General features: G+C 44.9%; 1 protein-coding gene across 1 annotated transcript in view; it reads right to left on the bottom strand.

Annotated features, from left to right (window-relative positions):
- B3GNTL1 (UDP-GlcNAc:betaGal beta-1,3-N-acetylglucosaminyltransferase like 1) overlaps nt 1–27,866 on the bottom strand; it is a 192,121-nt gene extending 164,255 nt beyond the window's left edge. Inside the window, 6 exon segments of the mRNA XM_040436051.1 lie at nt 13,537–13,592; nt 13,595–13,600; nt 22,850–22,949; nt 23,382–23,498; nt 25,388–25,466; nt 27,789–27,866. Coding sequence (XP_040291985.1) covers nt 13,537–13,592; nt 13,595–13,600; nt 22,850–22,949; nt 23,382–23,498; nt 25,388–25,462 — 354 coding nt within the window. The 5' untranslated portion in view covers nt 25,463–25,466; nt 27,789–27,866.

Below are 27,866 nucleotides of genomic sequence, written 5' to 3'. Positions count from 1 at the left end.
CAATGCCGTATGGCCAAAATAAACACTACACATTTCTTAAATAGAATTTATATTCTTGTACATAGGAGCAATATTAGGGTACTTTCACACAAGCGGTTTTTGTTTTTTTTCCGGTATGGAGTTCCGTCCTAGGGGCTCTATACCGGAAAAAAAACTCATTAGTTTTATCCTAATGCATTCTGAATGCATTCAGTTTTATCCTAATGCTCTGTTCAGGATGCATCAGGATGTCTTCAGTTCAGTCCCTCTTACGTTTTTTGGATGGAGAAAATACCGCAGCATGCTGCAGTTTTCCCTCCGGCCAAAAATACGGAACACTTGCCAGAATGCCGGATCTGGATTAATTTACATTGAAGTGTATTAGTGCCGGATCCGGCATTAAGTGTTCCGGCAAAACGGATCCGGCTTTCCGGTCTGCGCATGCACAGACCTTTGAAAATTCTAAAGAAATTTATACCGGATCCGATTTTCCAGATGACACCGGAGAGAAGGATCCGGTATTTCAAATGCCATTAGTTTGCGTCTGGATTGCCGGAACCGGCTTGCAGTTGCGACGGCGGAGCTGCCTGCTGGAATCCTCTGCCGCAAGTGTGAAAGTACCCTTATAGCAGTTATATTCTTGTACATAAGAGGCAGTATTATAGTAGTTATATTCTTGTATATAGGAGCAGTATTATAGTAGTTATATTCTTTACATAGGAGGCAGTATTATAGTAGTTATATTCTTGTACATAAGAGGCAGTATTATAGTAGTTATATTCTTGTATAAAGGAGCAGTATTATAGCAGTTATATTCTTGTACATAAGAGGCAGTATTATAGTAGTTATATTCTTGTACATAGGAGGCAGTATTATAGTAGTTATATTCTTGTATATAGGAGCAGTATTATAGTAGTTATATTCTTTACATAGGAGGCAGTATTATAGTAGTTATATTCTTGTACATAGGAGGCAGTATTATAGTAGTTATATTCTTGTACATAGGAGCAGTATTATAGTAGTTATATTCTTGTACATAGGAGCAGTATTATAGTAGTTATATTCTTGTACATAGGAGCAGTATTATAGTAGTTATATTCTTGTACATAGGAGGCAGTATTATAGTAGATATATTCTTGTACATAGGAGCAGTATTATAGTAGTTATATTCTTGTACATAGGAGCAGTATTATAGTAGTTATATTCTTGTAGATAGGAGCAGTATTATAGTAGTTATATTCTTGTACATAGGAGGCAGTATTATAGTAGTTATATTCTTGTACATAGGAGGCAGTATTATAGTAGTTATACTATTGTACATAGGAGCAGTATTACAGTAGTTATATTCTTGTACATAGGAGCAGTATTATAGTAGTTATATTCTTGTACATAGGAGGCAGTATTATAGTAGTTATATTCTTGTATATAGGAGGCAGTATTATAGTAGTTATATTCTTGTACATAGGAGCAGTATTATAGTAGTTATATTCTTGTACATAGGAGCAGTATTATAGTAGTTATATTCTTGCACATAGGGGCAGTATTATAGTAGTTATATTCTTGTACATAGGAGCAGTATTATAGTAGTTATTTTCTTGTACACAGGAGCAGTATTATAGTAGTTATATTCTTGTATATAGGAGGCAGTATTATAGTAGTTATATTCTTGTACATTGGAGGCAGAATTATAGTAGTTATATTCTTGTACCTAGGAGGCAGTATTATAGTAGTTATATTCTTGTATATAGGAGCAGTATTATAGTAGTTATATTCTAGCACATAGGAGGCAGTATTATAGTAGTTATATTCTTGTACATAGGAGGCAGTATTATAGTAGTTATATTCTTGTACATAGGAGCAGTATTATAGTAGTTATATTCTTGTACATAGGAGCAGTATTATAGTAGTTATTTTCTTGTACACAGGAGCAGTATTATAGTAGTTATATTCTTGCACATAGGAGCAGTATTATAGTAGGTATATTCTTGTACATAGGATCAGTATTATAGTAGTTATATTCTTGTACATAGGAGCAGTATTATAGTAGTTATATTCTTGTACATTGGAGCAGTATTATAGTAGTTATATTCTTGTACATATGAGCAGTATTATAGTAGTTATATTCCTGTACATAGGAGCAGTATTATAGTAGTTATATTCTTGTACATAGGAGCAGTATTATAGTAGTTATTTTCTTGTACACAGGAGCAGTATTATAGTAGTTATATTCTTGTACACAGGAGCAGTATTATAGTAGTTATATTCTTGCACATAGGAGCAGTATTATAGTAGGTATATTCTTGTACATAGGATCAGTATTATAGTAGTTATATTCTTGTACATAGGAGCAGTATTATAGTAGTTATATTCTTGTACATTGGAGCAGTATTATAGTAGTTATATTCTTGTACATAGGAGCAGTATTATAGTAGTTATATTCTTGTATATAGGAGCAGTATTATAGTAGTTATATTCTTATACATAGGAGCAGTATTATAGTAGTTATATTCTTGTACATAGGAGTAGTATTATAGTAGTTATATTCTTATACATAGGAGCAGTATTATAGTAGTTATATTCTTGTACATAGGAGCAGTATTATAGTAGTTATATTCTTGTATATAGGAGCAGTATTATAGTAGTTATATTCTTATACATAGGAGCAGTATTATAGTAGTTATATTCCTGTACATAGGAGCAGTATTATAGTAGTTATATTCTTGTACATAGGAGCAGTATTATAGTAGTTATATTCTTGTACATTGGATGCAGTATTATAGTAGTTATTTTCTTGTACACAGGAGCAGTATTATAGTAGTTATTTTCACAGTGCATTACATTAATGAGTTATCACATTATTACTGATGATGTCAACAACAAAAGTATAATTAAAAAACAATTTCAACATTGCCAAAGAAAACATGAATGCTATGTGCCCCATTGTGCTTGAACTGAGAATTACGAATGAGAAGAAGCCAGATTTTTATGAAAACCTCCTAACAGGCAGTCCCACTGATGCCAGTCTGAAATGTGGTTTACAGATCTTTCAGGAGCCAAATAATCTAGAAGGATTCGGGGGGAGGGGCGGCACATTGACCTGGAGCAAAGAAAAGCATTGTTCTTCCACCGTTTGATGTTAACAAGTTTCAATATTGAATAATGGCTGTGAGTATAATTACAGCACAATGGTCATGTGTTCAAGAAAACCAGAGACCGGTCACTCAGGTGAAGAACCAGCTTCTTCCTCTTAGGACTTGGACTCTCAGGTGCAACGAATATAAGAATGGGGAAAGGGGCTACAGCCTGGGACAAAGCAGCAAGGACCAGAGCCGGGGACGTGGTAGGCAGCCAGGGACCGGGGGCCAGGGACTAGGATGTGAAGAGCAGGGGCAGGGGCCAGGATGAGGTCGGCAGGTTTGGGAGGCAAGATGGGGACGAGGTGTGCCAGGGACTGGGACATGGTGGGGGGCAGGGGCAACACAGCGATAAGGCAGAGGGGGGCTAGGGACAAGAAGGAGAGTGAGCAGGATGAGGCGGCAGGCAACCATGTCTAAAGCCCCCCCCCCCCCCCCAAAGAGTCAAATCTAACTCTGCTACATCCCCTTCAATGGGTCCTGCCATACAGAAGAGCAAACACTGACGAGGCCTGGATTGTCCTCACGGGACGTCCCCACTATCATCACATCTACACTCGGTGAACTCCGGAGGACGACCATCTGATTGCAACACAGCAGCAAAAACCAAATGAAAATGAAAGCAATAAAAAATAAAATAAAAAGTAAAATTCCATTGTCGGTTGCCAAACATAAAAAAAAAAAACTAATGAAAGCTTCCTGCCCAGCTCTGGACACGAGTCTGCAATAAACAGCCAGGCTCTCCACAGTCCTATTTAAAGGGCCGGTACGGAGGACACTGACCGGCCTGTGACACCGAGCCAGACTCTAGAGCTGCAGTGTCGGCCGGTATATATATGGTATATAGTCATGTATCTTCTGACATGACTATGACCCTCAGTTACTCCCACGTGAAGCTCCCAAACCTCTCATCGCTTCTTTTCTGCATAAAAAGTTTAGAAACTCTGTCAATCCTTCCCTTTCTTCATCTTCCACAGATTTTAAGCAATTTATCATGCTCTTCTCCAGTCACATCCAAAGAGAACCGAAAAAGTTTGCTGGTTGCCCTTAGAAACAGACAGCGGTTTAGCTCCGCCCTGCTGACAGTCATGTGACCCGTCAGCTGGCTATTTCCCTTCGCCCCATACCACCACTGCCTGATGGTGTCCTCTATGGCCTCATTTCACCAAGAAACCATAGTAGACATCACTGCTCGTGGCACATGCAAATGAGCCAAGGAGGCGGAGACATTGAGAAACAGCAGTCATGTCTGCCACGCGCAAATCCTGCCTCATCGGTCCTGATTGACATCCCTCTTTTTTTTTTTTATCGGAGCATGCGCAGTGAAGCAGGGTGTACTTGTCTGGTTTACAGAACAAGGCAAAAGCCAAGGCAAGCACACCCTGGGTCACTGCGCATGTGCCTTAGACCGGACAAGTACACCCTGGGTCACTGCGCATGTGCCTTAGACCGGACAAGTACACCCTGGGTCACTGCGCATGTGCCCTAGACTAAGCAATTACACCATGCCTCACTGCGCACACCTTGCCTCAGGCAAAGCAGCTACACCCTGCTATACTGTGCATGCGCCTTATGGCTCATGCACACAAACGTATTTTCTTTCAGTGTCTGTTCTTTTTTTGTTTGTGGAATTTAATTTCAATGGGTCCGCAAAAAAAAACAAAAAAAAACGGAAGTTACTCCGTGTGCATTCCGTTTTTTCCGTTCCACAAAAAGATAGAACATGTCCTATTATTGTCCGCATTACGGACAAGGATAGGACTGTTCTATTAGGGGCCGGCCGTTCCGTTGCGCAAAATACAGAATGCCCACGGATTTTTTTCTTGCAGACCGCAAAATACATACGGTCGTGTGCATGAGCCCCATACAAGCTGTCAGTGGAGTGCTTCCCTTTAACTGGAGGCCAGCTCCTGACCTGACTGGAGAAGAAGACGTCTTACAAGTGAGTGCGGGTAAAGGAGAAGTAAAGAGAATGATTTACAAAGCGACTGAAGATGTTCCGCAGATTCCAGACGCGGTATGCAGTAACTCGTCCTCCTCCTTTTCATGCCAATTCACACTTGGCTGCGAGCAGGAACTTTACTCATCTCGTCTTGTCTCACGATCCCGTCCTGAATTCTGCAGCAGCGCGGAAGATGCTGGAGGTGACCTATAGACTGCAGCCGTCACTCAGCTTTTCCAGACCCCTGAATCCCCCCCCCTAATCTGATCTGTCAGTGACTGCACGGCTAGGGACACTAACACGGAAAGAGATACATGGCGGCCTGTCTGGGAGAAAAGCAACAGTCTTGGTCACCCAGCTTTCCCAGGAGCGGATAAAGCTATATATAGGCGACTTGGAGACGTGTCCACTACAGCTCTGTCTCTGTTGGGTTGTGAACCAGCACACAGTGATGGCATCATCCCCTTGGGTTTTATAAACCCGATCCAGGCAGCAAGGTGCTGCCCGATCATTTAGGCTGGTTACTGGCAACCCACAACATGGGTCACCCAGTGCTTTTTTTGCACTCATTTCACCTCCACTGCATCAGCTCTGCTATACCAGTCTTCAGTACTCTGCTACACTAGACTCCTGTACTCAGCTACATCACCACACAGGTGTCCAGTACTCTGGTACATCAGCTCTACTACACCTGTGTCCTTTGCTCTGCTACATCAGTTATGCTAGTGCACTGTCTCCTGTACTTTACTGTGTCCACTCTTCTACACCAGCCTCCAGTAACTCTGCTACATCAGTTCTGCTACACCAGCCTTTCAACTCTACTACATCAGACTTCCAGTTCTGCCTCTGTGTGCAGCTCAAGATCTGCTATACAGAGCAAGCGGCTTATCAGAGCCAGGCCACCTCACCGCACACATCACATGTACAGACAAATTACACACACACATCACATGCACAAATATATATGTACACACACACATGACATGCATATACATATATATTACACATACACAAATTAGACACATACACACACATACTACATGCACACACAGATATATATTACATGCACACACACTACCCGCACATACATACATATTACATGCACACACTACACGCACATACATACATATTACATGCACACACACTACACGCACATACATATTACATGCACACACACTACACGCACATACATATTACATGCACACACACTACACGCACATACATATTACATGCACACACACTACCCGCACATACATATTACATGCACCCACACTACCCGCACATACATACATATTACATGCACACACACTACACGCACATACATATTACATGCACACACAGATATCAGATATATATTTCATGCACACATACTACCCGCACATACATACATATTACATGCACACATACTACACGCACATACATATTACATGCACACACAGATATCAGATATATATTTCATGCACACATACTACACGCACACACAGATATATATTTCATGCACACATACTACCCGCACATACAGATATATATTTCATGCACACATACTACCCGCACATACATACATATTACATGCACACATACTACCCGCACATACATACATATTACATGCACACATACTACCCGCACATACAGATATATATTTCATGCACACATACTACCCGCACATACAGATATATATTTCATGCACACATACTACCCGCACATACATACATATTACATGCACACATACTACCCGCACATACATACATATTACATGCACACATACTACCCGCACATACATACATATTACATGCACACATACTACCCGCACATACATATTACATGCACACATACTACCCGCACATACATACATATTACATGCACACATACTACCCGCACATACATACATATTACATGCACACATACTACCCGCACATACATACATATTACATGCACACATACTACCCGCACATACATACATATTACATGCACGCACACATTAAGGGCAGCGCAGTAGGAGGAAGGATGGAAACAGAAGTTGAGGATCTACTACTTTACGAGCGCACAGAACGCCTGCGGGCGCTGGCACCATGAAAGAGCGCAGCCGGCCAACACCAACAACCGTGCGCCCCGCGCCGGGAGCAGGAAGAGAGCTGTGGACAGTTATGCGGCAGTTCTCTTCATCTCTCCGGCCCGGGGCACTGGAGGCGGGGGCGTCGTTCCTCGGGTGCCACCAGGCGATGAGGAGGAGGTGACAATCTTCCCTTTCACGAGCAGCGGCCGCACAAATGACTTTCTATGTGAGAAAACCGTTCAGGAGGAAAAGCGCTGCCAAACCAAACAGCTCCCGGGCCGTGAGCGGAGTGCCAGCCCCAGAGCCAAAGCGCTCTGCCGGACCGCGTTCTGCTCGACTTGGAGGGGGGCAATGGGGCTGTACGGAAGATGGAGTGTAATGCGTGGCAGAGGGAACCAGAGCGAGCGGGATTCCCAATAGCTTCTATTACTCAGTAGTACAACGGACGTGACCTGCACCAGATTTATTAACATGGTCAAAACTTTTCACAGCTGAGGGTTTGTTACAACTGTATCCAATCTAGGCTGGGAGTCCACACAGTAACATTTTAGCTGCTTTGATACATTGTGGCAGAACAGAAGTGATGTTCAGCTCCCAGAAGACTGTCTAAATTGGATACAATTGTAACAAACCCCCAGCTGTGAGAAGTGTCATATCTGTAGGAAAGTTTTGGCCACTGGATAAAAATGAGACAGTTTCCAGTCAATGACATCAAGCAGAGATTATGGGAGTATTATGTGCCCTCTGCTGACGGCTGGATGGAAGCTCTCACATTCTGGTGGCGGTCGCCAGAGCTGCTCCCGATTACGTACTTGACCCTTTCAGGCCCCAGAACAAGAGAAAAGGAGCCGTCACAACCCAGAAGACGCGGACACAGCCCGGCAGCACTGGGAGCACACCGACACTTCTAGACACTCACCGCGGTATTTCACAACTTCCCACTGAAATAACACGTTTTATCCCTGATTTCCCACAGGGACAGGAGACACTGGACTGTCCGAGAGAGACAGATATGAGATAGAGAGAGAGAGAGAGATAGATATGAGAGAGATAGATATGAGAGAGAGAGAGATATGAGAGAGAGAGAGAGATACAGATATGAGAGAGAGATAGAGACAGATATGAGAGAGAGAGATGAGAGAGAGATATGAGAGAGAGACAGATATGAGATAGATAGATATGAGAGAGATAGATATGAGAGAGAGATAGATATGAGAGAGAGATAGATATGAGAGAGAGATAGATATGAGAGAGAGATAGATATGAGAGAGAGAGAGAGATATGAGAGAGACAGATATGAGAGAGACAGATATGAGAGAGACAGAGATATGAGAGAGACAGAGATATGAGAGAGAGATAGATATGAGAGAGAGAGAGACAGATATGAGAGAGAGAGAGAGAGAGAGAGAGATAGAGAGAGATATGAGAGAGAGAGATATAAGAGAGAGAGAGAGATATGAGATAGATAGATATGAGAGAGACAGATATGAGAGAGACAGATATGAGAGAGACAGATATGAGAGAGACAGAGATATGAGAGAGAGATAGATATGAGAGAGAGATAGATATGAGAGAGAGATAGATATGAGAGAGAGAGACAGATATGAGAGAGAGAGAGAGAGAGAGAGAGATATGAGAAAGAGATATGAGAGAGAGAGAGATAGAGACAGATATGAGAGAGAGATAAAGACAGATATGAGAGAGAGAGAGAGAGAGAGAGAGAGATATGAGAGAGAGAGAGATAGAGACAGATATGAGAGAGAGATAGAGACAGATATGAGAGAGAGATATGAGAGAGAGAGAGAGAGAGAGAGATATGAAAGAGAGAGAGACAGATATGAGAGAGAGATATGAGCGAGAGAGACAGATATGAGAGAGAGAGAGAGAGAGAGAGAGATAATACATAGATGATAGATATGAGATAGATAGAAGATAATAGATAGATGATAGATAGATAGATAATAGATAATAGATAGATAGATAGATAGATAGATATGGACCAAACTGCTACAACACCAGTCTATAATCCAGCTTGTCCTACACAGGGCAGCTCATTACAAGGTATACGGACAAACAAGGACATCTCTTATTGTCAGCAGCTGGAACATTCAGGGCCTGAACGCCTCAGCCTTCGGATGTAAGACGCACGATCTGGACTTTACCCAAAGACTAAAAAACATTGACATACAGATCCTCCTAGAAACATGGACTAAGACAGAGAATAAATCCCTGGTGCCCACGGATAGAGGGAGATCTCTGTCCCTGCTTTGAAAAACAAGGCGTCAAGCAGGGCCGGAGCTCGGGAGGAATATTAGTCTGGTATAAAGAGGAGCTCCATGAGCAGATCAGTCCAGTAAAGAGAGGAGACAGCCACATTTGGGTAAGGATAGCCCTCTCCGGCTGACGTCTACCTCTGTGCAGCATACATAGCTCCACCAGAGTCTCCATACTTCAATCCCGAAAGCTTTGAGATCCTACAGATGGAAGCCGCCCATTTCCAGGCCCTGGGCAAAGTTCTCATCTTTGGAGACCTCAATGCAAGAACAGGGAGGGAGAGAGACTACCTGACAACTGAAGGAAATGTCTATATATTCGGAGCAGACACTGACTGTGCACACAGAGAGGAACACCTATGACAGCACAGTAAATAAAAGTGGCAGAACATTGCTGAACTTATGTCAAAGCCTCGGACTTCATATCCTCAATGGCCACACCAAAGGAGACTCTATTGGTAGCTATACCCTAAACTTCCATGTAGGCAACAGTGTGGTAGACTATGCCATCACAGATATGGACCCCAAAAATGTTGGCTTCATAGTCACCCCACAGACACACCTGTCAGACCACAACCAACTGCTCCTATACGTTAAATCCACAAGTAAACCACCGGCACAAACATCACAGCAGACCGGCCTCTTTAGCCTACCTCCATCTTTTAAATGGTCCAAGATGTCAGCCCCAAAGTATATGGAGACCATAAACAACGCAGAGATCCAGGAGATGCTCCATAACTTCCATAGTACAGTGTATGAGCTGAACTCAGAAGGAGTAAATATCGCGGTAAGGGACTTTAATAATATACTTTACACCATGGCGGAAATGTCTGACCTCAAAAGATGCAACAAAAGGCCAAAAAAGAAACAACCCAACAATTGGCTCGACCGGGAGTGTAAAGATATAAGGAAGGCGCTAAGAATGGCCTCAAATAGGAAACACCAAGATCCAAACAACACCAGTCTGAGGGAAGCCTACAACGGCAATAGAAAAATATCCTCAGAAAGAAAAAGCAAGGCAAAATCTCAACCAAGCTCCTCCAACTCCAAGATGCTCTCCAGGACAACTCCTTCTGGGACAATGGAAGCACATGGACAAAGCCAGCAAGAACACCAACCTCCACATCCAAAACAGCAACATCTGGCTCCAGTACTTCAATGATCCTTACAAAGCCATCTCGAGGGAGGACCAAAGCCCAGAACAAAAATAAATCACGAAAAAACTGAAGGATATGGAAGAAAAAAAAAAAAATCTAAGATTTCCAAAACCCATTAGACACATCGAACACGCTGCAGGAGATAACAGAGAGGATTTCAGTGATAAAGAGTAAAAAAGCCAGGAGGCCGTGGAGGATGAGGCTCATTTCCTGCTGCGGTGCCCCAAATACTCATCAATGAGGGAGACTGACTTCAGGAGACTGTCTGATCTCTGCCCAGACTTCACCTCTATAGAGGAGGAAGAGAGACTCTCCATACTGCTGGGGGAAGTGGAGAACACAGCAGCCACAGCAGCACAATATATTACTGCCTGCCATAGACTGAGAGGAGCCTGATATACCATGGACTCCTATACCCCCACCCTGGATATGTCCCCATCCCCCAACCCTACCCAATTATTTTCCACTTGCTTTGGCAATGCTAAAATGTATTTAGTCCTGACAATAAAGTTGATTTGATTTGATTTAGATAGATAGATAGATAGATAGATAGATAGATAGATAGATAGATAGATAGATAGATAGAAGAAAGAGAGAGAGAGAGAGAGAGAGAGATATTAGATAGATGTAAGAAAGAGAGAGATATTAGATAGATGTAAGAAAGAGAGAGATAATAGATAGATAGATAGATAGATAGATAGATAGATAGATAGATAGATAGATAGATAGATAGATAGATAGGAGAAAGAGAGAGAGAGATGGATAGATATGAGAGAGAGAGATAGATAGATATAGATATTAGATAGATATTATATAGTTAGATAGATTTTAGATAATAGATATATACAGTGCATGAAAAAGTATTCATACCCCTTGAACTTTTCCACACTTGTTTCACGTTACACATACAAACTTAAATGTATTTTTATTGGGATTTTATGTGATAGACCAACACAAGTATGTGTGAGGTGAGAAGAAAATGATACATGGGTTTCAATGTTTTTAATAAATATAAATCTGGAAAGTGCAGCGTGCATTTGTATTCAGCCCCCTGTACTCTGATACCACTAAGTAAAATCCAGTGTGACCTACTGCCTTCAGAAGTCACCAACTCAGTAAATAGAGTCCACCTGTGTGTAATGTATTCTCAGTATAACTACAGCTGTTCTGTGAAGGGCACAGGTTTGTTAGAGAACATTAGTGATCAAACAGCATCATAAAAACCAAGGAACACACCAGACAGGTCAGGGATAAAGTTGTGGAGAAGTGTAAAGCAGGGTTAGGTTGTTAAAAAAAATATCCAAAGCCCTGAACATCTCACGGAGCAGTGTTCAATCTATCATCCGAAAATGGAAGGTGTATGGCACAACTGCAAACTTACCAAGACATGGCCGTCCACCTAAACTTTCAGCCCTGGAAAGGAGAGCACTAATTAGAGAAGCAGCCAAGAGGTCACTCTGAAGGAGCTGCAGAGATCCACAGCTCAGGTGGGGGAATCCATCCACAGGACAACTATTAGTCGTGGATGCCACAAATCTGGCCTTTATGGAAGATTGGAAAGAAGAAAGTCATTTTTGAAAGCAAGACATAAGTATCCTTTGTACTTTGCCACAAGCCATGTAGAGGGCACAGCAAATATGTGGAAGAAGGTTCTCTGGTCAGATGAGACCAAAGTCTTTTTGGCCTAAATGCAAAACGCTTTGTGTCGTGGAAAACGAACACTGCCCATCACCATGAACGCACCATCCCCACTGTGAAACATGGTGGTGGCAGCATCGTGCTGTGGGGAGGCTTTCCTTCGGCAGGGGCAGGGAAGCTGGTCAGAGTTGATGGGAAGATGGATGGAGCTAAATACAAGGCAATCCTGGAGGAAAACCTGGTAGAGACTGGGGCAGAGGTTCGCCTTTCAGCAGGACAACGACACTAAACATCCAGCCAGAGCTACAATGGAAGGGTTTAGATCAAAGCATCTTCATGTGTTAGACTGGCCCAGTCACAGTCCAGACCTCAATCCCATTCAGAATCTGTGCTGTTCACAGACGCTCTCCATCCAATCTGACTGAGCGTGAGCTCTTCTGCAAAGAAGAATGGGCAGAAATCTCAGATTCTAGCTGGTAGAGACATACCCCCAAAGACCTACATCTGTCATTTCAGCAAAAGGTGGTCCTACAAAGTATTGCCTCAGGGGCTGAACACAAAGGCACGCCACACTTTCCAGATTTTTATTTCTTAAACATTTTGAAAACTTTGTATCATTTTCTTCTCCCTTCACACAAAGTAGGACTTTTGTCCATAAAATCCCAATAAAATATATTTAATTTGTGGGTGTCATGTGAAAAAAAATGTGGAAGAGTTCAGGGGTGTGAATACTTTTTCAGACAGACAACAGATATACTGTAGAGAGGGATAGATAGATAGATAGATAGATAGATAGATAGATAGATAGATAGATAGATAGATAGATAGATAGATAGATAGATAGATAGATAGATAGATAGATAGATAGATATGAGATAGATAGATAGATATGAGATAGATAGATAGATAGATAGATAGATAGATAGATAGATAGATAGATAGATAGATAGATATTAGATGATAGATAGATAATAGATAGATATGAGATAGACAGATAGATAGATAGATAGATAGATAGATAGATAGATAGATAGATAGATAGATATGAGACAGATAGATGATAGATGATAGATAGAGAGATAGAGAGATAGAGAGATAGAGAGATAGAGAGATAGATAGATAGATAGATAGATAGATAGATAGATAGAGAGATAGATAGATAGATAGATAGATATGAGATAGATATGAGATAGATAGATATGAGATAGATAGATATGAGATAGATAGATATGAGATAGATAATAGATAGATAGATAATAGATAGATAGATATGGGATAGATAGATAGATAGATAGATAGATAGATAGATAGATAGATAGATAGATAGATAGATAGATAGATAGATAGATAATGTACTCACCGAATCCAAAAAGCACAAGTAGCGCCCACGGCTCTGCCCGATCGCTTGATTTTTGCATATCCAACTAAAAGAAGCAGAAAACATGATAATGTCGATTAGAAAACATGAGGAAGACGGACAGTGACGGGCGCCGCACATTTACAGGGTGCCCGGGTCTGTGGAAAGATGGGCGACCATATACTTCTAGAGGCTCTTGAAACACTGTCATTAGAGGAGGCTGAAAGCCATCCTGACCTAATGCTTCTCACAGCTGAGGGTTTGTTACACTGTATCCAGTCCGAAGCCTGGATTCCAGAGTGATACACTGTAACAAAACTACAAGAACCGGAGATTCGACCTGCTGAGCGCGGTGGAGATGGGTGACACGGGGCCAGCGCTGGTTAATGATGCACCAGACGTATGGGAAACACCAGGATCCTGAACACCCGGGAGCCGGATCGGGAACTGAGGTCACGGGGTCAGATAGGGGAGAGGCGCGGTCTACGTGGGACGGGCGTCTTATCTGCCAGCGCCCAGCGCCTATCACAGGTCAACATTTACCCAAGATAGCCCAGTGCCCCGGAGCTCTCCGGATCCACTGCGGCAAGACGGGGAATGGCGAGCAGTGATTACCAGGAAGGTTTATCAGAGGGACAAGACTGACCCCCCCCCATCCTCTCCATTTATTACTACAGGTTATTTGCTCTTATACTGTACTGTGCAGAGTTTATTCGCCTCTATGACGACCGGAGGGATAACAAAGGAAAACAAAAACGATATAAAAGTGTGCTTAAAAGGCATGTTCACCTCTTTATATATAGACATAAATTCACAATTCTGCTGGATGTCACTGGAAACCGTCAGCAAGCTTGTGGACAGACACTGCCCTAAATTCCCATTTTTGCTGGCTGTCCCTGGAAACTGTCAGCAAGCTCGTAGACTGACACTCCCCTAAAGTCATATTTCTGCTGGATGTCACTGGAAACCGTCAGCAAGCTGGTGGACAGACACTCCCCTAAAGTCATATATCTGCTGGATGTCACTGGAAACTGTCAGCAAGCTGGTGGACAGACACTGCCCTAAAGTCATATTTCTGCTGGATGTCCCTGGAAACTGTCAGCAAGCTCGTAGACTGACACTCCCCTAAATTCCCATTTCTGCTGGATGTCACTGGAAACTGTCAGCAAGCTGGTGGACAGACACTCCCCTAAAGTCATATTTCTGCTGGATGTCCCTGGAAACCGTCAGCAAGCTGGTGGACAGACACTGCCCTAAAGTCATATATCTGCTGGCTGTCCCTGGAAACTGTCAGCAAGCTGGTGGACAGACACTGCCCTAAATTCCCATTTCTGCTGGATGTCACTGGAAACTGTCAGCAAGCTGGTGGACAGACACTCCCCTAAAGTCATATTTCTGCTGGATGTCCCTGGAAACCGTCAGCAAGCTGGTGGACAGACACTGCCCTAAAGTCATATATCTGCTGGCTGTCCCTGGAAACTGTCAGCAAGCTCGTAGACAGACACTCCCCCAACTTCTTAGCTGAGCTCCTATAATGCAGGGCGGGCTGTACGCTTTTTCTACAGCAGATAACTGCACGGTGTCTGCGGTATAGAGGACGCTTCCCAGAATGCAAATCACCAGAGCAAACCTTGTGCAGACACTGAACAAGCAGGGACATTACAGCTCTGAAGCCTGGAAATTGTGAATGCGCCTCCAGAGTAGGAAAAAAGGCTTTAAAAAAGGTTGTAAAGCACTAGAAAACTGATGTCAACTAAAATCAGGTTGGTGGGGTCCGGCTCTCATCGCCAATTAAGAGGCCCTTAAGAAGGGAACTCCCTCTATAAATCCAGAACTCCCTAAAAAGTGAGAGTTTCTACACTAAAGAAAGACCCTTTAATCCGTCCTCAGTCATTTTAAACATTGACTACCTGTTGCCACCACTAGGGGGAGCTATTAAGCTTATGCCATACTGTTTATGCATTAAACTCTATTATAATGCAGTATGCAGAAATCTCACCAGCTCCCTCTAGTGGTGGCTGCAGGACTCCATAATTATATCAACTAACTGTCAATCGGCTGGGGATTTGGAGATCTGTATCAGCAAAAACACAAAAAAAAAAAGTAACAAAACCAGGTAAACTTAAATTAAAGGACGACGCACATTCCCTTTAAGTGAGTAATTTACAGATCACCCTACAGTTTGGGGGTGAGTCTGTGATGACATCACAACATCTGGACCGGATTACTCTGAGAGGGGTGTAATAATTCGGCTATTTTTAGCTGGCGCTGACACCTGAGGGTAAACGGTAGGAAACAGGATGCCCCCGACTGTTCACCAAAACGCCACCGAGCCCACCAGAATTCAGCAGGACCAGACCCCCCCCCCCCCCCGCTTCATTTCCTTCTGGGGATGTATATTTATTGAGGGGAACAGGATCAGAGGGATAAAGGAGGATATGAAAGGAGCGGATATGAGAAACACACTCAAAGCACATGCACAGCGTTTTTTTGGTCCACTGTATCAGTGTCAGTGCTGGGTGACTACAGAGAGAGACCACCCATCCAGACCCTGAACCATATGTATATTCTTCCCATTTCTACTGCTGTGTCAGTCTTTACCGCTCTGCCGGCATTCTATTTATAAACATAAATCGAGAAGGTAGGGGGGGGTGGGTTGTCCTGTGATTGCTGTCGTAAATAGACGTTCTAGACTCCCTAATCCGCTTTAGCGCCCATTTACGAAAACTTACGATTCACGCTGATTGAAAATTATAAAAAATAAATAAAATCGCACATCTCTAGAAAAAACGCGGCCAATTTTGGACTTCAAGTCAGAAAATAAACTTGACCCCCGGCCATGAGGAGACCTAGGTGTGCGCCAAAACCTGCGCCGTTTCCTGGTCACAAATCACGCCCCGACCTGGTAAACCACATCTACTTTTTAGATACAGCATAAAAAGTGACATTTTTGCGCAATTTGCGAATTTTTGCAAAGTTATTATCTACAAGTTGAAAGTTTTCTCAGCTTTTTTTAAATTTTTGCAACTTTTTTAACAATCTGTTAAATGTCTTTGTTCAACAATTTGTAGACTTTTGCAAATTTTCATAACGAAGTAAAAATTAGCAATTTTTTTATTTTTATTTACAATTTGTAAAATGTTACCATTTTTGTTCAGGAATATGCACGTTTTTGCAAATTTTGATTTCTTTTTAACAATTTGATCATTTTACAACAATTTGCAAGTTTTCGGTAACTTCCTTGTACGAGACTTTTTGCTGCCATTTTTTTTCTGCAATTTGTGACTGCTGTGACGCCGTTGCTCAATTCCCGATGTTCAACACCTCTACTTGCTGTCAGTGAATGAAAACAATGCAGACGACATCACAAAGTGGTGACCCCCCCCCCCCCCTCCCCTACAGGCCTCTCACAGCTGTGGGTTTGTTCCAATCGGATCCAACACATTCGCAGCACAAAGCCTTCCGCAGTGCTGCTGATGCGTTTTGGTGCAGTGTATCAGCGCAGGCAAAAAAAAAATGCATTAGCCTGGAGATTGTCTACACTGGACACAATTGTAGCAGAACTCCAGCTGCACGGGTTTTCGCTCGCCGACAGCAAGCGGAGATCTCGACAAAAGTGGGCAACTGACACGCAATGCTTATTAGAAACCTGCAGAACGTCTTGTTATGCAAGGATTGAGCCTGGAGGGGGGCGTTACAGGTGGGGGAGACCCAGGAGGCGGAAAGGGTTAAAGGATATTTCTATAGGGCGCCTCGTCTTCCTTCTGACATTCACATGATTGAGATCATATGATCACATGATCACGGAAGAGATCACATGATGAGGGGAAGGGGGGGGGGGTTATTATATACAGATAATGGTCTCTGAGATGAGCCGATACGGCGTGCGTTCGAGGTTACTGACAGGAAGGGAAGTAGAAGCTGCAGATCTAAGCCACAAACGTCCCCAAGGGCAGGACGGCCGGGGTCAGCCGAAGCCGCATGCATGGCAATTCCCTGCGCTGTTTTATGGCAGCCTGTCATTCCACACGCAGAATAATATTATGGAATTGTTATTTAGGAGATTCCCAAATAAGGGATCTCAGGTGTCAACATAAAAATGTTTTTTTTTTTAAAGGGACACGCCCCCATAAAAGCAGTAGCCCAAAAAGATCCAGCGCAGGTTCCCTTTAAGGCTCCTGTCCCGCTCTCTCCCCGCAGTTCCTACGATTCCCACCGACTCGGGAGTTTTGCCGATCTCAGTCCGTGGAGTTGTAAAATAAACTCAAACAAGGTTCAGAAATCAAATCCTGCACTTAGGAGCGAGCGGCTGAATGAGCGAGCGGGAATCGGCCTCAAACAGCAGGACACAAACTTGATAACCGCGGCGTCAGTCCAAGAGAGAGAACGTGGTTTCAATTTACAACTGTCTAATGAAAAAGAGATATCAAAAATTCACCGTTTCAAAAAGGGAAGAAAATTATGTAACAACGTGTAGAGATCAAGATTACAGAGCAAACAAAGAATGTCGACAGATTGCAGCTGTGAAGCATGCGAGATAGTGAGTGCAGCTCTGGAGTATAATATAGGAGGTAACTGAGGATCAGTACAGGATAAGTAATGTATGTACATAGTGACTCCACCAGCAGAATAGTGAGTGCAGCTCTGGAGTATAATACAGGAGGTAACTGAGGATCAGTACAGGATAAGTAATGTAATGTATGTACACAGTGACTGCACCAGCAGAATAGTGAGTGCAGCTCTGGAGTATATTACAGGAGGTAACTCAGGATCAGTACAGGATAAGTAATGTAATGTATGTACACAGTGACTGCACCAGCAGAATAGTGAGTGCAGCTCTGGAGTATAATATAGGAGGTAACTCAGGATCAGTACAGAATAAGTAATGTAATGTATGTACACAGTGACTGCACCAGCAGAATAGTGAGTGCAGCTCTGGAGTATAATATAGGAGGTAACTCAGGATCAGTACAGAATAAGTAATGTAATGTATGTACACAGTGACTCCACCAGCAGAATAGCGAGTGCAGCTCTGGAGTGTAATACAGGATATAACTCAGGATCAGTACAGGATAAGTAATGTATGTACACAGTGACTCCAGCAGCAGAATAGTGAGTGCAGCTCTGGAGTATAATACAGGATGTAACTCAGGATCAGTACAGGATAAGGCTACTTTCACACTAGCGTTCTGCTGTCCGCTCGTGAGCTCCGTTTGAAGGGGCTCACGAGCGGAGCAGAACGCTTCCGTCCAGCCCTGATGCAGTCTGAATGGATGCGGATCCGCTCAGACTGCATCAGTCTGGCGGCGTTCAGCCTCCGCTCCGCTCGCCTCCGCACGGCCAGGCGGACAGCTGAACGCTGCTTGCAGCGTTCGGGTGTCCGCCTGGCCGTGCGGAGGCGTGCGGATTCCGTCCAGACTTACAATGTAAGTCAATGGGAACGGATCCGCTTGAAGATGACACCATATGGCTCAATCTTCAAGCGGATCCGTCCCCCATTGACTTTACATTGAAAGTCTGAACGGATCCGCTCAGGCTACTTTCGCACTTAGAAATTTTTCTAAGTTATTAATGCAGACGGATCCGTACTGAACGGAGCCTCCGTCTGCATTAATATGATCGGATCCGTTCAGAACGGATCCGATCAAGCGCTAGTGTGAAAGTAGCCTAAGTAATGTAATGTATGTACACAGTGACTCCACCAGCAGAATAGTGAGTGCAGCTCTGGAGTATAATACAGGATGTAACTCAGGATCAGTACAGGATAAGTAATGTAATGTCTGTACACAGTGACTCCACCAGCAGAATAGTGAGTGCAGCTCTGGAGTATAATACAGGAGGTAACTCAGGATCAGTACAGGATAAGTAATGTAATGTATGTACACAGTGACTGCACCAGCAGAATAGTGAGTGCAGCTCTGGAGTATAATACAGGATGTAACTCAGGATCAGTACAGGATAAGTAATGTAATGTATGTACACAGTGACTCCACCAGCAGAATAGTGAGTGCAGCTCTGGAGTATAATACAGGATGTAACTCAGGATCAGTACAGGATAAGTAATGTAATGTATGTACACAGTGACTCCACCAGCAGAATAGTGAGTGCAGCTCTGGAGTATACTTCAGGATGTAACTCAGGATCAGTACAGGATAAGTAATGTAATGTATGTACACAGTGACTGCACCAGCAGAATAGTGAGTGCAGCTCTGGAGTATAATACAGGATAAGTAATGTATACAATATTACACGTTGTAGATACTTCTGATCCTAGGTTACGGTCTGTATAATAATATTTGGGGATTGCGCTGTGACCACATCTGGCGGTTCGGGCGGCGGTGACAGCTGTGTGTGAAATCCGACCTCTAAATAAATAGACGGGTTCTCTGTGCCTCCTCGCCCCTCAGCGCTCAGATATTCCGCTTAATTTTTTTTTCTTCTTCTTTTGCGGAAGGAAAAACAGTCGTGCGCCCCGTGCCAAACGGATTTGCATTCAGTGCGGCCCTATTACGATAGAAGGGGAAATGTGTTGCCATGGTAACGGGCTCAGTAATGCGAGTTCCATCAGATATTAAACATTCCACGCGCCGCTGGAATGAGGAGTGACCCCACATTTCTACCCGGCGACTCCTTCTTCACGCATACTTCAGTCCCAAATAAACACAAATCCCTGGTTAAGCAGTCTGAGATACCGCAGGAAGAATGCAGAGGACCGCGCGCGGGGGCGCGCCAAAAAGAGCAGGGATGGAAAAGGTATGGATTCAGATCTTTGGCGCCTGCAAAATCCCAAAAAATGGACCCCAAAAGGGGGCAAGAAGGAATCTCCTACCCATCTCCTAAATCCATGTAAAGAAAAGTATTTCACATGTTTGCTGTCAGTGAATGGAAACAGCCTTATTTATTAGAGGAGATGGGATCCCGTCCTGACCTGAGGTCTAGACCACCCTCTGTTAGGGGAACACTCCCGACTGATACATTGTATGAACGCAGGTAAAATGTAACCATGTATCAGGACAGGAGAGAGACGCCGACGCAACTGTAGCAAATGCTCAGCTGTGAGGACTATTAGGTCATGAGGGGGTTTTTTAGCCTCTGGATGTAAAGAAAACTGTGCCCCATCATTGACAGCAAGCAGGGATCTTAACAGAAACACAAAGATGAACTTTATACAAAATATTTTAAAGGGGTACTCTCACCTTTAAGGCATAGCACAGGTCTGAATATATCTGACAGATGGGGGTCCCTCCTCAGGGACCTAGGTGAAAACGGGTGACTTGAGGCAGGCAGGAAATGAATGGATGAATGAATCGCTGTCTCCATTCACTCCTACGCCAGTCACAATATGGCCACCTCTCCGTTCATTTTCTGCCTGGATGCGGGGTCCGGAGACCCCAGCGTGACATATGTGCCGGTGTCACTGGAGCACTCTTTAATTACAGATAAAAAGGGAGGTTTGGAGGAGGCCCACATACTGATCAGCCCCAGGTGTGCGGGGAGGCAGTGTCGGCTGAAACACAGGCCAGACTATTACAGACCGGCGCAGTCACGGGAATATCGGCACGGCCCCCCGCTTCTTCCCACTGGTGCCAAACACAGCTACACGGCAGCCAATGGCTGGAGCCGCTGCCCAGGACACGAGCGAGACCGCGCCATGAGTGTCCCTCCGGGCCGGGGCCGCACTCACCAGACCGAGTGCTCAGAATGGTCCTGTGTATTGTGTTACATCTGGCATCTCAATCGCAACAGCTGCAGTGTGTGTTATGTCTGTGTCTGCTGTCCACCCGCGACCCCTGCACATACAAACATAGATCCGCTAGCGCACGTAAGGGGTTAAAGTCATTACATTAACATCTATAGAAATGGTCTTCATACACAGTTCAGTCACTGTGTACATACATTACTTATCCTGTATTATACCCCAAAGCTGCACTCACTATTCTGCTGGTGGAGTCACTGTGTACATACATTACATTACTTATCCTGTACTGATCCTGAGTTACATCCTGTATTATACTCCAGAGCTGCACTCACTATTCTGCTGGTGCAGTCACTGTGCACATGCATTATATTACTTATCCTGTACTGATCCTGAGTTACATCCTGTATTATACTGCAGAGCTGCACTCACTATTCTGCTGGTGCAGTCACTGTGTACATACATTATATTACTTATCCTGTACTGATCCTGAGTTACATCCTGTATTATACTCCAGAGCTGAACTCACTATTCTGCTGGTGCAGTCACTGTGTACATACATTACATTACTTATCCTGTACTGATCCTGAGTTACATCCTGTATTATACTCCAGAGCTGCACTCACTATTCTGCTGGTGCAGTCACTGTGTACATACATTACTTATCCTGTACTGATCCTGAGTTACATCCTGTATTATACTCCAGAGCTGCACTCACTATTCTGCTGGTGCAGTCACTATGTACATACATTACATTACTTATCCTTTACTGATTCTGAGTTACATCCTGTATTATACTCCAGAGCTGCACTCACTATTCTGCTGGTGCAGTTACTGTGTACATACATTACATTACTTATCCTGTACTGATCCTGAGTTACATCCTGTATTATACTCCAGAGCTGCACTCACTATTCTGCTGGTGCAGTCACGGTGTACATACATTACTTATCCTGTACTGATCCTGAGTTACATCATGTCTTCTACTCCAGAGCTGCACTCACTATTCTGCTGGTGCAGTCACTGTGTACATACATTACTTATCCTGTACTGATCCTGAGTTAAATCCTGTAATATACTCCAGAGCTGCACTCACTATTCTGCTGGTGCAGTCACTGTGTACATATATTACATTACTTATCCTGTACTGATTCTGAGTTATATCCTGTATTATACTCCAGAGCTGCACTCACTATTCTGCTGGTGCAGTCACGGTGTACATACATTACTTATCCTGTACTGATCCTGAGTTACATCATGTCTTCTACTCCAGAGCTGCACTCACTATTCTGCTGGTGCAGTCACTGTGTACATACATTACTTATCCTGTACTGATCCTGAGTTAAATCCTGTAATATACTCCAGAGCTGTACTCACTATTCTGCTGGTGAAGTCACTGTGTACATACATTACATTACTTATCCTGCACATCCTGAGTTACATCCTGTATTATACTCCAGAGCTGCACTCACTATTCTGCTGGTGGAGTCATTACTAGCAGTTTTTGTGCAGACAGGTAATGCTGGGAAATTTTAGCTCTGAATCCTCCAGAATTTCATTAAAATAAAAGAGGATGTAGGTGAACCTTGTGTGACTGCTGAGGCATCAGGTGTCCCTTACCTCCCCGGGGTCGCTCGCTGTGGTGACTTCCCACAGTTACCCTAATGCCCCTCTCTTCCAGCTTTGGCTTCCATCTCTGTATAATACTTGCAGAGTCGTCCTAGGAGAAATAAAGTACAAAACTGAATCATAGGAGAACTAAAACTTCAGCGGCTTTACTATATACTTGTTCTCAGCATCTCTGCTACATGTCAGTGAATGGAAACTGAAATTGGAACATTTTCATTCCCTGATGGCAAGCAGAGATCTTGAAAAAGCTGAAGCACAAAGTCTGTTACAGAGTCGCAGACATCCTTCAATATCTCAGAGCCAAGCCAACCCCACCCTTAGGTGTCCAGGAAGCTGAGACTTGTGGAGCTGTTTGCTGGAGTCCTCAACCTGGAGAGTCAAACTACAAGTCCCAGCATGCTACAGGCAGGGAATGCTGGGGGTTCTGTTTCCGCAGGAGCTGTATCTCAGCTTCCTGGATGGCTGGGCGTGGCGGAGGGATATTGGGGCTGTGTGCAGTCACCCGATGTGAATGGCTTCTTACCGTGCTGCCGTCATTGTAAACGGAGACCTCCAGGACACCTCCAAAGTCCTGCTGGAATACGGACGTCAGGCACTCGTCCAGCCAGAGCGCCGCGTTGTAGACCGGAACGATGAGCGACTGCAGGAACATAACATGGAGGCAAGTGAGGAAAATCCCAAGAGGTAGTACAGACCCATATCTGATCATAGGGGTCCGACGCCCGCGATCCCGCCCCCTGCTGATCGTCTGGTTGAAGGGCTAGTGGCCACGCCTGGTACTGCAGCTCGCAGCAGGTCAGTTCCATTCACGTGAATGAGATTCAGCTGTAATACCGGGCACAGCCACTATCAATAGTAGGGCGCTGTGCCTGATAAACAACGGAGGGGACGCCACTCTTTGGGAGGGGGGGGGGGGGTTGGACCCCCACTAGTATAATACTGATGGCCCCTTATCAATATGGGACTCCTGGAGAAGCCAGTTTTCATTTTCTCGCCTTCCCGGAGCCGTAACTTTCTTATTTTTCCGTTCACATTGCTGTACGAGGACTTGTTTTTTGCGGGACAAGTTGGACTTTGTAAAGGCATCAGTTACTATTGCATATGATGTAGTGGGAAGCGGGGGAAAAATGTCAAACGGGATGGAATTGGAAAGAAAATGCAATTCCGCCACAGTGCTATGGGTTCCATTTTCACGGCGTTCCCTTCATTCTCCGGGTCTGTATGACACCGCACAGCGATACCACTTTTATAGAGTTTTTCTTGTGTTTAAATACTTTAAAAAATTACATTAAATTAAAAACATTTTATTTTTTCTTTGCATTGCCATATTCTGACCCCCAAAACTTTTTATCTTTACGTCTATGGAGCTGTGTGGCGGCTCATTTATTGCAGGTCGATCTGTACATTTTATTGTTACCAATTGTATCAATAAATGACTTTTTGATCACCGTTTATTCACTTTGTGAAGTGACAAAAAAACGGAGAAAAGGCACATTTTTATATTTTAATAGTTGAGGCATTTTGGGAGGCGGCTATGCTTATTATGTTTATTTTTATTTATATTATGGGGAAAGAGGAGCTTTTTTATTTTTTTAAAACTTTTTGACTTTCTTCACTCATTTTACTTCCTCCAGGGGACTTTAACATGCGCTTGTCTGATCGCTTCTCCCATAGACTGCAGTGATTTAACATTGCAGCCTATGGGAGATTCAATATGTTCTATAGGAACTCAGCTATGACTGACTCCCTCGGCCTCGGGCAGGGGATCTTTTTGGGCCCCAGGAGAGCAGTGTTCCCGAAATATCACCTCTCTGATACTGTGGTCAGAATGGACAACAACATCTAAGGGTTTAAAAGTCTGTGATAGGTGTTGTTGCCGATCATGAACTCTGCTACCGGATAGTGGAGCAAGGGCGACCGGGCAGGAGAGCAAACACAGGGCGACCGGGCAGGGGAGCAGGCACAGGGCGACCGGGCAGGGGAGCAAACACAGGGCGATCGGGCAGGGGAGCAGGCACAGGGCGATCGGGCAGGGGAGCAGGCACAGGGCGATCGGGCAGGGGAGCAGGCACAGGGCGACCGGGCAGGGGAGCAGGCACAGGGCGACCGGGCAGGGGAGCAGGCACAGGGCGACCGGGCAGGGGAGCAGGCACAGGGCGACCGGGCAGGGGAGCAGGCACAGGGCGACCGGGCAGGGGAGCAGGCACAGGGCGACCGGGCAGGGGAGCAGGCACAGGGCTAGTCAGCAGTGCAGGCAGAGAGTGACTGGGTAGAGGGGTTTTGGGCACAACAGCGGGCAGAGAAGGACAGGGCAGAGGAGCAGGGAATTGTGTGCAAATTGTCGCTTACATGTATCCCAGATTGACTCATTTGAATTTTTTCTATTGTTTTCTAGCTTGAACTGTTCCTGGGAAAGCTGGGTGACAATCAGTACAGCCGTCATCACAACATCCACAGAGGTTGTCAGCCAACTTTCCTGAATGTCAGACTAAACAGCAGACTTTAGGCATCAAATGAAGGGGCACATACCACGTCAGCGGGCGTCTCAGCCCTCGTGTCCTGGACGGGCAGAGGAACGAGCGGACTTCTCCCAGAATCCATCATCTGACTGCGAACAATACAGAAAGAGGTAAAGAGGGAAAAACTGTGTACTGTAAATATACAAATGTGTGTATGCCACTGTCACATATACACAGTATCACTCTGCAGTCTCCCCCCCGTCACATATACACAGTATCACTCTGCAGCCCCCCCGTCACATATACACAGTATCCCTCTGCAGTCTCCCCCCCGTCACATATACACAGTATCACTCTGCAGCCCCCCCCGTCACATATACACAGTATCACTCTGCAGCCCCCCCCCCGTCACATATACACAGTATCACTCTGCAGTCTCCCCCCCCCCCCCCCGTCACATATACACAGTATCACTCTGCAGCCCCCCCGTCACATATACATAGTATCACTCTGCAGCCCCCCCCGTCACATATACACAGTATCACTCTGCAGCCCCCCCCGTCACATATATACAGTATCACTCTGCAGTCACCCCCAATGTCACATATACACAGTATCACTCTGCAGTCTCCCCCCCGTCACATATACACAGTATCACTCTGCAGCCCCCCCGTCACATATACACAGTATCCCTCTGCAGTCTCCCCCCCGTCACATATACACAGTATCACTCTGCAGCCCCCCCCCGTCACATATACACAGTATCACTCTGCAGCCCCCCCCCCCCGTCACATATACACAGTATCACTCTGCAGTCTCCCCCCCCGTCACATATACACAGTATCACTCTGCAGTCTCCCCCCCCCCGTCACATATACACAGTATCACTCTGCAGTCTCCCCCCCGTCACATATACACAGTATCACTCTGCAGCCCCCCCGTCACATATACACAGTATCCCTCTGCAGTCCCCCCCCCGTCACATATACACAGTATCACTCTGCAGCCCCCCCCCCGTCACATATACACAGTATCACTCTGCAGCCCCCCCCCCCTGTCACATATACACAGTATCACTCTGCAGTCTCCCCCCCCGTCACATATACACAGTATCACTCTGCAGTCTCCCCCGTCACATATACACAGTATCACTCTGCAGTCTCCCCCGTCACATATACACAGTATCACTCTGCAGTCTCCCCCGTCACATATACACAGCATCACTCTGCAGTCTCCCCCCCCCCCCCACTGTCACATATACACAGTATCACTCTGCAGTCCCCCCCCCCACTGTCACATATACACAGTATCACTCTGCAGTTCCCCCCCCCCCCCCGTCACATATACACAGTATCACTCTGCAGTCCCCCGTCCCCCGTCACATATACACAGTATCACTCTGCAGTCTTCCCCTCGTGTCACATATACACAGTATCACTCTGCAGTCCCGTCCCCCCGTCACATATACACAGCATCACTCTGCAGTCTCCCCCCCCCCCCCGTCACATATACACAGTATCACTCTGCAGTCTCCCCCGTCACATATACACAGTATCACTCTGCAGTCTCCCCCGTCACATATACACAGTATCACTCTGCAGTCTCCCCCGTCACATATACACAGCATCACTCTGCAGTCTCCCCCCCCCCCCACTGTCACATATACACAGTATCACTCTGCAGTCCCCCCCCCCCACTGTCACATATACACAGTATCACTCTGCAGTCCCCCCGTCACATATACACAGTATCACTCTGCAGTCTCCCCCCCCCCACTGTCACATATACACAGTATCACTCTGCAGTCTCCCCCCCCCCCCTCGTGTCACATATACACAGTATCACTCTGCAGCCCCCCCGTCACATATACACAGTATCACTCTGCAGCCCCCCCACATATACACAGTATCACTCTGCAGCCCCCCCGTCACATATACACAGTATCACTCTGCAGTCACCCCCAATGTCACATATACATAGTATCAGTCTGTAGTCTTCCCCTCGTGTCACATATACACAGTATCACTGTGCAGCCCCCCCCCCGTCCCGTCACATATATACAGTATCACTCTGCAGTCACCCCCAATGTCACATATACACAGTATCACTCTGCAGTCTTCCCCTCGTGTCACATATACACAGTATCACTCTGCAGTCCCCCCCCCTTCACATATACACAGTATCACTCTGCAGCCCCCCCCCTTCACATATACACAGTGTCACTCTGCAGTCCCCCAATGTCACATATACACAGTATCACTCTGCAGCCCCCCTTCACATATACACAGTATCACTCTGCAGTCCCCCCCCCCTGTCACATATACACAGTATCACTCTGCAGTCTCCCCCCCCTGTCACATATACACAGTATCACTCTGCAGTCTCCCCCCCCTGTCACATATACACAGTATCACTCTGCAGTCGTCGTCCCCCCACCCATGTAATGGTTTGTCCCTCTTCCCATCACTCACCTAAAAGCCCCTGCAGCACCACGTGGTTTTACTCTCCAGCATGAACTCCCGCAATATCCGGGGCGGGTCTTTCCTGTG

The sequence above is a fragment of the Bufo bufo genome, chromosome 6 (assembly GCF_905171765.1).
Source record: "Bufo bufo chromosome 6, aBufBuf1.1, whole genome shotgun sequence".
NCBI classification, from domain to species: Eukaryota; Metazoa; Chordata; class Amphibia; order Anura; family Bufonidae; genus Bufo; species Bufo bufo.
The sequence above is the reverse complement of the archived record's forward strand: the minus strand, read 5'-3'. Positions and strand labels throughout refer to the sequence as shown.